General features: G+C 58.5%; 1 protein-coding gene across 1 annotated transcript; it reads right to left on the reverse strand.

Moving 5' to 3' along the window:
* Positions 1 to 7,268: 7,268 nt before the first annotated feature.
* Positions 7,269 to 11,829, reverse strand: LGALS4 (galectin 4; the record flags this gene model as incomplete). The annotated part of the gene is made up of 10 exons (XM_084256902.1): positions 7,269 to 7,415; positions 7,494 to 7,659; positions 7,794 to 7,882; positions 8,148 to 8,177; positions 8,340 to 8,393; positions 8,510 to 8,536; positions 9,880 to 10,014; positions 10,403 to 10,607; positions 11,422 to 11,510; positions 11,785 to 11,829. The coding sequence occupies 10 exons, from the start codon at positions 11,827 to 11,829 to the stop codon at positions 7,269 to 7,271; spliced, it is 987 nt and encodes a 328-aa protein (XP_084113028.1).
* Positions 11,830 to 12,083: the final 254 nt, after the last annotated feature.

Below are 12,083 nucleotides of genomic sequence, written 5' to 3' on the forward strand. Positions count from 1 at the left end.
CTTGTCAATGTTTGTTTGCATAAATCCAGCAAGACGGTTTTTCTTTATAGCAAATCTTGGGAGCTCGGCAGACCCCAGTACATTTTGGGACTTCAAGGAGAAGAATGAACCCTAAGACACAGGTACTTATAGGCACGTCTAATAGATCATGGCGAACCATCAGGAGACCCAATCTGAGTCTCGTGAAGGCGCCGCTGAAGTCAATCTTAAAAGCATATATTTTATTCTTGATATGCTTATGGGAAAGACTGGCCATGTTTGCTACAACTAAGCTTCACTTGTCACATGTGTCTTCTGGTAACCATATGGAAAAACTGAAGTGAGGGTGGCCAGGAATTATGTTTCAGTAACTTTTTTTTTTTTTAAAGATTTATTTATGCATACAAGACCAGGGGTGCAGGCCGGGGGGTGGGGTGAGAGGACTCACCAGAGACAGAGTGGGGAGCAGAACAGGCGGATCAACTGAAATACACTGCTGAGGGGAGCGGTGGGTGAGACAGGAGAGGTCTGCTGTGCTATGTGGGTAGCTCCCTGGCTGGGGGTTGAACTTATGCTGCAATGGCTGCCACTAGCTTCATAGTGCTGAGACTTAACCCCGTGTGCTACCAGGGAGGCCCAGGACTGGCATTTTAAACACCTACCTATTTTGCATAAGTTTGCTTCTATCAGACTAGAGCATCCCACAGGTTTTCATAACTGCTCTCCTGGCACTTATGAAAACTTATTCTTCATCCAGAGACCTGGGGAGAATCCTATACTATACTTCCACAACACCCACTCTGTCCCCAAATTGGAAAAAACAAGGCCTTGGATACACCCTACTCAGGTAAAACCTTAACACTGAAGAGAGTTGACTGTGATCCCAAATTCTTTTTTTTTTTTAAAGATTTATTTATTTATGTATACAAGAACTGGGGTGCAGACCAGAGGTGCGGGGTCAGTGATGAGAGCATTTACCAGAGACAGAGCGGGGAACAGAACAGGCAGACTGACAAATACACTGCTGAGGGGAGCAGCGGGCGAGTCAGGAGAGGTCTGCTGAGCCATGTGGGTAACTCCCTGGCTGGGGATTGAACTCATGCTGCAGTGGCTGCAGATAGCTTCATAGGTAGCGTCTTAGCCCCTTGCGCCACCAGGGAGGCCCTAAATGGGGGTGTTAATCAAAATACCAAAAGCTTTTAAAATGCTAGGGTGAGTGGGCTCATAGACACCAAAAACAAGGCACAGTTCCCATCTCACCCCAGTGATCAGGGCAAATCCAGGAGGCAAAGGTCAGCTCTAGAAGTCTCAAAAAGACTAGGTTGGCTTAATCTGAAACCTGACGTTAAAGTTAGCCTGGAATTATCCTGTTATTGGGGTCTGGGAATGGGGAGACAGACACACAGAGGGCAGCTGCAAGGCTGCTAGGGAGGGTTTCTGCTCAGCCACCCAGCCTCCTGGGTCCATCCACCAGAACCATCCATCACCCCCGCCCCCACCCCTCCCCTTTATAACTGGGCAGAGCCCCACTTTGTCCCTGCCTCAGTGGGGTGGATCTCAACAAGAAAGGTGGGCCAGACAGATCTCCGTAAGCACTTGCACACCCCACACTGATCTGAGTGGCTTGGGGCGGGGTACCTCATCTGACCCCGAAGGAACCCCACAACATGTTGTGATGTCGCCGTAATACCCAATGCCACACCTACAGGGGCAGAAAACCTCATGGAAGGGGAAATGGGTGGTACCTCGATGCCAGGAGAGCCCCACCCTTGCCCAGAACACAATGGACTATCCCCCTACTATGCAAAACCCCCATAAAAACAAGAGCCACTGTCCAGCCCAGGCGGCAGCCACTCTCTGCTCAGCTTAGTGGGTGGTCTTCGCTGCCATCTCGGAGGCTTGCCTGCGTCTGATCTCCAACCTCCTCACGTCTGAGAACCCTCTCTCCTGATGAGGGGGTGTCAGGCCCCCGGTGTCACTAGGATTCCTCTCCCCTCTACCCCCAGACCTGAAATCTAGGAGGGAGATGGTAGCAGTTCTGGGAAGTGGTGCTGGGGAGACAGCCCAGGGCATGATGGAACCCAGAAACGTAAACCCTGCAGAGACGGGGAGACAAGGCTGTGCGCCCTGGGAGCCCTCCCTTTCTAGATCTCAGCTTCCTTGCCCATGAAACGGGGTGATTGGTGCCCCCACTTCCTGTCCTGGAGAGCCGGGGCTCAGTGAGTGGCGGCTTTAATCTTTTGTTCCCTCTTGCCGGGCTTCCCTGAGCTCCTGTGTGCCAGGCACTGCACTAGGCCCCAAGGACGAGGCCTTGACCTTCAGCCCAAATCCTGCCCCAGGGGCTCCCTTTTGGGTGATGATTGTTGTTGCCACGTCATGTTACATGACAGAAACATCGACTGGGTTTTGGGGGTGTTGGGTTTTTGGAAATTTTTGAAGGACAGGTTTATTAGGAGGAGAAGGAAAAAGAGCAGCTGCAGCCACCGCAGGCAGGAGCTGCCTCAGCTGGGGCTTGGACGGAGGCTCAGCCCAGCCTTAGGCAGCAAGTGCAGCCTGTGGGGAGAGGGCCCGGCCGCCTGCTTGGTCTCTCGGCCCCAATTTTCACTAAAAAAATGGGGTCTCACCCACCTGTGACTGTGCAGGTGCCTCTTTTTCTTTCTCCTTCCCTAACAAGCCTGTCCTTTTAAGACGTAAAACAAGCAAAGGAACAAAAACGGGCACCAGGGCTTTCTGGCTGGCAGGGCTGGGGCGGCTCAGCGCCTCTGCTGCCCTGGTCACTGTTTGCGCCCTAGCCCTAGGATGGGCATGCACCCGGGAGCCCTCAGCTGGGGCGATCTGAGGCCCCCCCAAAGCGGGTGCTGTGCCAGCCTGGCCCCAGGCTGCTGTCTGTTCCAGGCGTGGGTGGTGGGCGTGGAAAGGGCTGGTGAGTCAGCAGGACCGGCCACACCTGGCCCCACTTTTATTTAAGGCCGCGCAGCCTCGCCCTCCACATGCTGCCTGTCCCGCCCAGCCATGGCAGGGAGCTTGGTGAGCGGGGGGCCGGGAGCTGAGGCTAAGCAGGGGGAAGAACCCCGGGCTGGAGCTGACTCAGGGAGGGGCTGGGCCTGGCCGGGGTCCTCTGTGGCAAAGGAGAAAGTGGGCGCTGGGGTGTCTGCGGAGGGTGGGCTGTGGCTGCTGGGCGATCCTCCCAGGCTCTCGCCTCCCCGGGGTGTCGGCCTCTTGGCTTCTTTCCTTTGAATCTTTTTCTGGGGAGTCTTTGTGGCTCCATCTCCTCCTCCTCCATTTGTGCTGGTCTTGGGCCTGGTTCCTGTCCCAGGGCCGGCCCGTCTCTCTCCCGTCTCCCGGGGTGTGCGGTGTGGACATTTTCTAGACACGCGGTAGTTCTGGCTTCTGTCACCTGGCACAAGAGTGAGGGCCACGCAGGCTGTAGCGAGCGTCAGCACCACCACGTTTGTTATAGGACAGGGAGAGGGGCAGCCCAAGCCCCGCAAACCTGCCTATTCTAAATGGGTTCTGCCATCCGCCGCATCAACACAAAACATAGGACACTTTAATGGGAAGGATCTTTAATAAAACTAGGAAACAATACAGGTAAGGCAAAGAGTCTAGTTTCTAAATGAAGCACCTAAAGTTACCCGTCCCCTCGTGGGTAAAAATCCATCCATATGGGATTGGCCCAGAGCAAGGCCCCAAAGCCTGCCCCAAGTCTAAAGCATCTTCCAGTGGGGACCCACAGCAAAGGGCCAGAAACAACCGGACAAGCCCGGAAGGAAAAGAGCAAAATCAACATCAAGATAAAAGCTGCCATGGTCACCTCCCCACGGGTCTCACCCACATCTGTGTCACCCAGTCCACGACCAAAAGACAAGCGCAGCTTCTTCACGTGTCTCTAGGCTCCATGCGCCTCCTCCAGGTCTCCTGGCTCCATCCTCCTTCCTTCCTTCCTCAGTCTCTTCTGCAGCTTCTCCTCTTCCTGCTCAGCTCCACCCTCCCTTGGGTGGGGCAGGGAACCTCCCCCTTTCCTGGGGACCACCCTGTTACACGTTCTGTCTGACCACAGGCTGCAGTGCCAGCCCATGGGGGTGTTTGGCTTGTGTCCACATTCGAGATTATGACTCTGGGGTACAAGTTAATGTGGGGACGTGTGTACCCCAGTGGGCGGGGCAGAGGGAGGGTGCAGTGAGCAGAACAACCTAGCTCTCCCCTCCTTTTTCACACTCACCCCCACTCCCGCCCCTCACGCCTGCCCCACCGCTGGATGGAAGGTCCGGAACAGACACTGGGGATGGAGGCTGTGGGTGGAGAGCAGCCGATTCACCCCACCGTCACCCCAAGGCATCCGGCCTTCCAGCTCCCTGAACACCAGGGACACGGGAGTCAAGGAGACTGCGAAGGGGGCAAATGCCTGAGAGCGGGCAGCTGCATTGGGTGGGGTCTTCAAGCGCCCCCTTTTCTTTTTTTTTTTTAAAGATTTATTTATTTATTTATTTATACAAGCACTGGGTACAGTCAGAAGCGCGGGAGGGCGAGAGGATTCACCAGAGCCAGAGCGGGGAGCAGAGCAGGCAGAAGGACCGAAGGACACTGCTGAGGGGAGCAGCGGGCGGCAGGAGAGGTCTGCGCGCCATGTGGGACCCTCCTCTGGTGGCCGGGGAGCAGCTGGGGATCGAACCGGTGCCGCGGAGGCTTTGGCTTCGGGCAGCTTCACAACCCAGCGCTCAACTGCTGCGCCACCGGGGAGGCCCAAGCGCCCTCTTTTGCAGACGAGGGAACTGGAAACAGCAGGGTCTAACCACCAGGCTTTCCACCCCCTCTTGCCACACGTGGCACAAGGATCTGCTTGCTGCCCCCGTGCAGCAGCGTCTCTTCTCGCAAATCTGTACGACGTGCAGTGCTCTTGCATGGCTCTCAACAGCCGAGCATAGGTGTGGGACGGGACACGGGCGGTCTAATCACAGGGGGGCTGTGGGAAGTCAGGCAGCCCCGGGGTGGGGCTTGAGCAGCAAGGGATGGTCTATGGGGGATTGCAAACCTAAAAAGAAAAAAGCTAAAATGGCAAATTTTACTTTCTGCATAATTTTATACAAGTACATGCAGAATAAAAGTGAAGGAGCGAGATCATCTGGTCACACCTGTCTCTGGAATATGAATAACCAAAAAGCACAGACTGGCAAGATACAGCAAGAAGTAACCTTGGACTTCGTGAAACAGTGACTGCTTTCTGATGAGGTTTTTGGAGTTTGGAGGGCGGGGTCCTCGGGCTCACTCTGGGAAAGGTATCCCCAGAGTTCCCCTATCAGCGCATGTGGCAAGTTTCCCAGGCGAGTTTCTCCATGAGGCAGAGACGTTAGTTATATTTAAAGGGCAGGTTTATTAGGGAAGGAACAGGATTATGAGGGACACTTGCATGACACAAGCGGGCAGGAAGAGCTGCCCCAAAAGGGACAGGTTTGCTGAGAGGCCTGCACGGTTGCAGGCGGGTGGCCTTGAGGAGAGCTGCCTCTGCTGAGGGAGGTCAGTGCGGAGAAGCCCTGGCCTGGTACAGGGCACGGGCAGGCAGAAGACTGCTGCCCTGCAGAGGAGAGAGTTGGTGCCAGGAAGCACCTGCATAGTCATGGGTGGGCAGCAAGTGCTGCCCTGAGCCAGGGCACAGACTGCAGTGATCGGGCCTTTTCTCTTTGGGAGGGGTCACTGCTCTGTGGAGTGGCCTGTTTGCTGCTGATTTTGGATAACCATGAGAATCTGGAAGAGCCCGGAAATTCCAGGATGGGCCCAGTCTCTCCTTTTTTTTTTTTTTTTAAGATTTATTTATTTATTTATACAAATAAATAATAAATTATTTATTTATTTATTTATAAAGATTTATTTATTTATTTATACAGCCAGAAGCGCGGGAGGGTGAGAGAATTCACCAGAGCCAGAGCGGGGAACAGAACAGGCAGACTGGCGAAATACACTGCTGAGGGGAGCAGCGGGCGCGCAGGAGAGGTCTGCGCACCATGTGGGACCCTCACCCAGTAGCCGGGGATCGAACTGGCGCTGCAGAGGCTGTGGGCAGCTTCGCAGCCCAGTGCTCAACTGCTGCGCCACCAGGGAGGCCCCAGTCTCTATATTTTTACCCTCAGGTCTGTGCTCCGGACACTCCCGACAGCGCCTGATGCCTGCTCGGGCCTTATGCCTGTGATAAGGCACTGGCCCTAAGGATCTTGGTTTCTCTGGCTGGGTTAATGGTCACCTTAATCCCCTCCACACCCACCTCCTGTGTGAGTCAGGTTTTAGTCACCTGGTGCCTCCTCTAGATTGTCTATTCTCTCCTCCATCAGTATCCAGAGGGGTTGGGGGAAAGGGAGGAGCAGATGTGCAGGAAGAGCTTAGGGCGTTGGTGGGGTGGGGGGCAGTGACTAGCACAGATGCAGGAGGAAAAAATGACCCCGGAAGTATAGTTAAAAAAAAAGAAAAGTAACTATCGTTGTCAGACTTGAGCTGTTCTGACATCACCAGCTGGTGATTCTATCCTCTGGCAAAAAGTCCCTCATCAGTCCTCGTGATGCAGAACAAAGTTCAAAGCAAAGGTTTGCTGGATGGTTTCTTAACACAGTTGTTTTTGACCCAAGGCAAAGGTCACTGGCTCTGTAGGGCCAGACCCGGGATGTGGTTTCTCGGGAGGGACTGACCCACCCACTTTAAAATGTTCCCCTTGGGGCACTTTTTCAGTCACCTGGGGTCTTTGGAAAGAACCAAGTTTAAAAATAGCCCAGCCTTGGCCTGCAGAGGGCACTATCGCTGCTTCTTTGAGAGGAGGAGAAAAAACTCCCTGGGACTGACCCCTCTGTCTCTCCTGTCTCCCTCGCTTACTTCCCCCCACACCCCTGCTTCTGCAGGACACCGGCCATATGTAGTCGCCACCCGCTGGCATCCTAGCGGGCACTGGGATGAGTGGGTGGTGGTGTCCAGTGGTCAGGCGATGCCCAGGCCCCGTGGTAAAGGCTGGGTGGCCCTCTGGGGTCAGCTGACCCCAATTTCTTACCATCTAAGGAGTGCTCCCCGAGATAGCCTAGCCCACCAGGGTCTGAGTCCCCGTGGCTACTTCTGAACTTCTGGAATCTGCTGTCTCCGTGAACCTGCCCCTGCCCGTGCAGCTGTGTCCCCATGTCTCCGGGAAGCTCCACGGAGGAAGCAAGAGGGAGGGGTGAGGCCACGCACATGTGAATGAGGCAGCGAGACACTTTATTAGGGCTCCAAGGGCGTCAGCAGGATGCCCACCCCCCCATGCATCAGGACTCCGGGGGTCAGATCTGGACGTAGGACAAGGTGACGTCGCCCAGGACCTCCAAGGTGTCCACCGTTTGGAAGGCTGTCAGCCGGTGGGCGAAGTCAAAGAGGTGCTGGCCGTTGGCGTAGACCTTGAAGCGATCCAGGCCGCAGCGGATGGACAGCTGCCGGGAGAGGGTGGTGTGAGGCCAGGCCTGGGGAGGGGCTTCGGGGGTGGGGGTGGGGGGAGGACCCCTACTCACGTCGAAGTATTGTCCGGGCCGAAACGGGTTGAAGGTGCTGCTTCTCTCCTCTGTCCCCCACGAGCCTCTCAGGTAGCTGTTCCGAGTCAGGGTGCCCTCACTCAGGCGGGGGTTAAAGTGCAGAGCCAGGTCTCCGGTGCACCCCACCTTGAAGTTGATGACAAAGCTAGGGGCAGGGAGGAAGGTGGGAGTCAGGTGGGGGTCCAGCTTCCGGTTCCCCAAGGGAAGAGGCCGAGCGTCCAGACCCCTGGGTCTGGGGAGGGGGCCCCGAAGGTTCCCACCTCAACCTCCATCGCATACCTCTTGCCGTAGGCGGGTATGAAGCCCTTGATGATGATGGTTCTTCGGGCTGTGAGCCCCCCCTGCAGTCTCCCTGTGTATGGCACAGGCTGTGGAGAGAATATGGGGCCCCGTCAACTCTCAGGTCACCCAAAGGCAGATATAGGCCATGTTTTCAGAGCGGGCTGCCTGTTCCACCCAGGAGCCCTCCCCAGACGCCGTCGCGCCCCACCCTGGCCGTCAGCCCGTCCTGTCTGGCCTTCCTCCCCAACCCCCACCCCCAGCCCGCTCTCAGGGGGTCCCATGACTAGGGGCCCCTGCCCAGGGCTCCTGCTGCCCCTCAAGCCCCTCCCCTGCACCCCCCGGCTGCCTTACTGGGTTGAAGACTGGAGGTCCCTCCATGGTCTGTGAAATGAAAAGATGATTCTGTCATATTCAGTCACAGGCGCAGCACCCCACTCATGCAGGTGTTTCTCTTGGTGCTGGGTTTGTGCAACGGGGGGTCCCATCTCATCGACCCCCTCAACTCTCACCACCCCCGGCCCCACCGACGGCCACACAGCTTACGGGCAGATTGCTCGGTGGTAGGGGGTTGCTTGGCATCTGGGTGTGCCCGTGACCCTGCGCAGACGTGGGGAGGGGGAGGTCGTGAGAGGGGGGTCCTCGGGCTGCCCAGGACCTCCCAGTCACTGCCCCCCATCTCCAGAGGAGATCCACCCCTGCCAGCAGGCACTTACTGGATGAGGCGGACAAACCGCGAGTCCCTGTGGGCACAGAGAGAGGAGGTGATGGGTGGGACCCAGACTAGGGCCTGGGGGCTGTCAAGGGGGCCTCCAAGGGCGCATTAGTGGACAGGGACCCACCGTGGAGGGAGCTCCGGCACCTCGCAGCACCCTCTCAGGACAGGGCCCGTCCACCCTGCCACCCCGCCCCTCCGGCCTCCCTGGTGTCCCAAGACCCTCCCCGCCTCTCCTCCCCCTCAACCCGGGGCATCCCAGATCCACCCAGTGCCCCCCCTCACCCCCCTCATTCCCTGACCCTCCAGACCACCACGGCGGGGAGGGGCGGCAGCTGGGAACCCCAGACTTCCCGCCTGGCCCTCGCCTGGCTCAGCCTCTCAGCGGGTCGCCTCGGCCTCTGTCTCCCTGCCTGTCAGTTTCCCTGTCATCTGCCCCTTCTCAGGTGGATCTTCCGCCAGGAGCGCCTTCCCCGGCTGGCAGCCATTGCTCTCCCCAGCGCCCTCCCGCCCGCCTGCCTTGCGTAGCCAGCGAGTGGAAATAGCTCTGCTGCTGCTTTTCTTCCTTAACTACGTTAAAGAAGCAAAAGGGCCACATGAACACCCACAGGCCGGTGGCGCCCTTAGGGATGGCGGCCTTCTGGAAGCTTCCTCGTCAGTGTGGTGTCCAGCACGGACCCGCCCCCGGTGTTGGGCCCACCCTCTGCCCTGTCCGCTCAGTGGCCCTGGGCCTGCCTCGGTTCCCACACTCTCCAGTGGGGCTGGTGGTCAGCGCGCTTCTCCTGCCGAGATGCTAGGGTGCGCTCAGGCTGGGGTGTCTGGGGCCTCAGCTGCAGTACAGAGGGGTGGGGGGTGGTTCTAGGGCCTGTGTCTGAGGCCGCCTGTCCCTGTGCGCCTGGGCCTGGAGCTTCCAGGTCACGGCATGTGCCTATTCAGCTTTCCCAGACATGCTGGGCACCCTGCAAGGAAAGGGCGGGGCCCCTCCACAGCCTCACCCACCAGGGCTTGTGGGTGCCACTCAGAATCGCCCTTCTTTTGTGTGTAGCGGGAGCTCACTGTGATTTGAAGGAAGTCTTTCTGGTGACTCATGATTGTAGCTACCGCTTGCGAACTTATTGCAATCTCTGTGGGTTTCCTTTGCCTCCTGACTCCACACCTCCTCCAGGAAGCCTTCCTCTGCACTCTCCCAACCCCCTGTATGTCCCTGCCCTGACTCTCGTGGCCAACGGTGTCCGCTGATCCCACTGTGGTCTCTCTCGGTCCCTGCTGGGACGTCCCCTCACCCGCCGGAGGGACTGGGACAGAGCAGACGACCAGGAAATAAGCAGATGTGGGGGTTCTGGGAGGAAGCAGGCCAGAGAGCGTGCACACCTGGTTTGGGGCGGGCTGGCCGCCGAGGAAGTTGATGGAGTAGAGGCTCAGGTCCCCATCCACGTGCAGGTGGGTGACCAACTGCAGGGGGATCCGGTGGCCGTACTCATAGAAGGGGCTTCCGTTCACCACCACCTGGAGGGCAGGGGTGAGGTCAGAGCAGCCCCCGGCCGTGACCTTGGGGAGGTCAAGCCAGGAAGCAGGGAATAGGGATCTTTCCCTTGGGGGCAAAGGCCTTGGGGGAGGGTCAGCTGAGCTGGCCTCAGAGTGAGCAGCTCGGAGGCCAAGTCTGAGTCAAGGATCAGTTCGCAGATTAGCAGATGCGAGAGAACAGAGAACTTAGTCTGGGGTGAGGGTGGGAAGGAATAAGGTGTGAGCTGGGGTCCGGGCACCAGACGAGTGGGGTTCGAGGCCTAGCCTGACACCTTGAGGCTGTGTGACCGCAGGGAAGTGACATCACCTCTCTGAACCTTTGTCTCCTGGGCTGAGATATTGGGGGGCGGAGAGGGGAGCTGGGTCTGACCTTGTAGTGCTCCTGGAAGATCATGAACACCATCTCGAAGGAGGCGCCCTTTTTGAAGGGCATGCTCCTCTTCTTCTCCTCGCTGCCCCACTTGCCGCCCTGCTTGGTGTTGAAGACCACCTTGTCCCAGCCGTCGAAGCGGGGGTTGAAGTGGAAGGCGATGTCCGCCTCCGGGTCCTGCCCCGTGGTGAAGTTCACGGAGAACCTGGGGGCGCAGGAAGGGCTCTTCCCCTGGCCCCACTTGCCAGGGCCGGGCCCTCCCCCACAGCCCCCTGTCCCGGGATTTTGGGGCAGATAGGGGACTGGCACTATGGACCCAAGTGAGGGATGGGGGCCGAACCCCTAAGTTCCAGGCCTCAAGCCTCCTTGTTCACCCCCTTGCTTTGTTAGGCTGCCTCCTCCCCTCCTCCAACCTCAGCAGGATGCTGCCGGGACCCCCGTTTGCCTGGCTCTCGCCATGCGCCAGGCTTGTGTCTAGGAACCCTACATTTATCAGTCCGGGCCTCCATCCCTCCCCGGCCACTGCAGGCCCTGCCCCCCGTGGTCCCACGGCCCGGTGGACACCCAAGTCAGAGCTGGGTTTACACCCCCTCACGCCAACATCCCCAAAGATATTCCCACAAGGCAGGCGCACCCCTGTCCGGGGGGGGGGGGGGGGGCTGCGCACTGCCTGCCCTGTCCGCATGGAATGCCCTTGGGGACAGATCTGATATAAAGACGGGAACCCCAGAGCGCAGAGAGGTGCAGTCGCTTCCCCCATCACACAGCCAGTAAGTGACAAGCTGGGAGGGGACTCCCCTTTTTCAATCCAACATGCCAACTCTGGGACCACTTCCCAGGGTGAGCCTCCCTGACCCCTCCCAGTCCCCAGGACCCCCCCATCCTCAGCTGATCACCAAGCCCTGGACTCCCCAGAGCAGGCTGGTCAGTGCAATGCGCAGAGTGCCTCCCCGCTTCCCCTGGGAAGGACCCCCCTTTGCAGTCCCCCCTCAGCCCAGCCCGGCACGGGGAGGTCTCACCTCTTCATGTGATCGTCAGCCTCTCCCTGGATGTACACGGACATCCCGGCCCTGAGGCCGCCCGGGATGATCTGCCTGTAAGGCAGCGTCTGTGGAAGGGTCGGGTGAGGGGTGCTGTTGCAGGCTTTCTTCCTCATTGAGGAGAAAAAGTACCCCCCACGCCCCTACAGCAAGGAGAGGAAGCTAGGGGGTGGGAGTTAGGAGTGGGCATGGACCCCCAGATGTCAGGCCGGGAACAAATCCAGCACTGGGGTCAGTATTGGGCATAACAGACCCAAAGGTCCTGGGTGGGGGTGCTCAGAGGGCCGGGTGGGGGGCAGTGGTCAGGTTGGCGCTCGGCCAGGGCCTGGGCCGCAGCCTCACCGGGTTGAAGGTGGGCTGGTAGCCCGGTGCCGGGACGTAGGCCATCTGGAGGCTGGGCTGGTGTCCGGTCGCGGGAGAAGAGCTGCGGGAGTGGGGACCGCGGCCGGGTCGGCGCCTCTTATACCTACGCACCAGGGCGGGGCTGACAGGTCACCGTTCACGGGGCCCTCCACCGGCGCCAGGTTCCAGGTTTCCCCAGGGCACCCCCTAGTCTCTTTCTCTGTAGCCTCTCTGGTAACTAGCCAGAACCCAGCTCATCTGGACCCACCCTGGGGGGCTCAGATCAGGACCCCCACTTC

The sequence above is a fragment of the Talpa europaea genome (genome assembly GCF_964194135.1).
Source record: "Talpa europaea genome assembly, chromosome: 16".
NCBI lineage: Eukaryota > Metazoa > Chordata > Mammalia > Eulipotyphla > Talpidae > Talpa > Talpa europaea.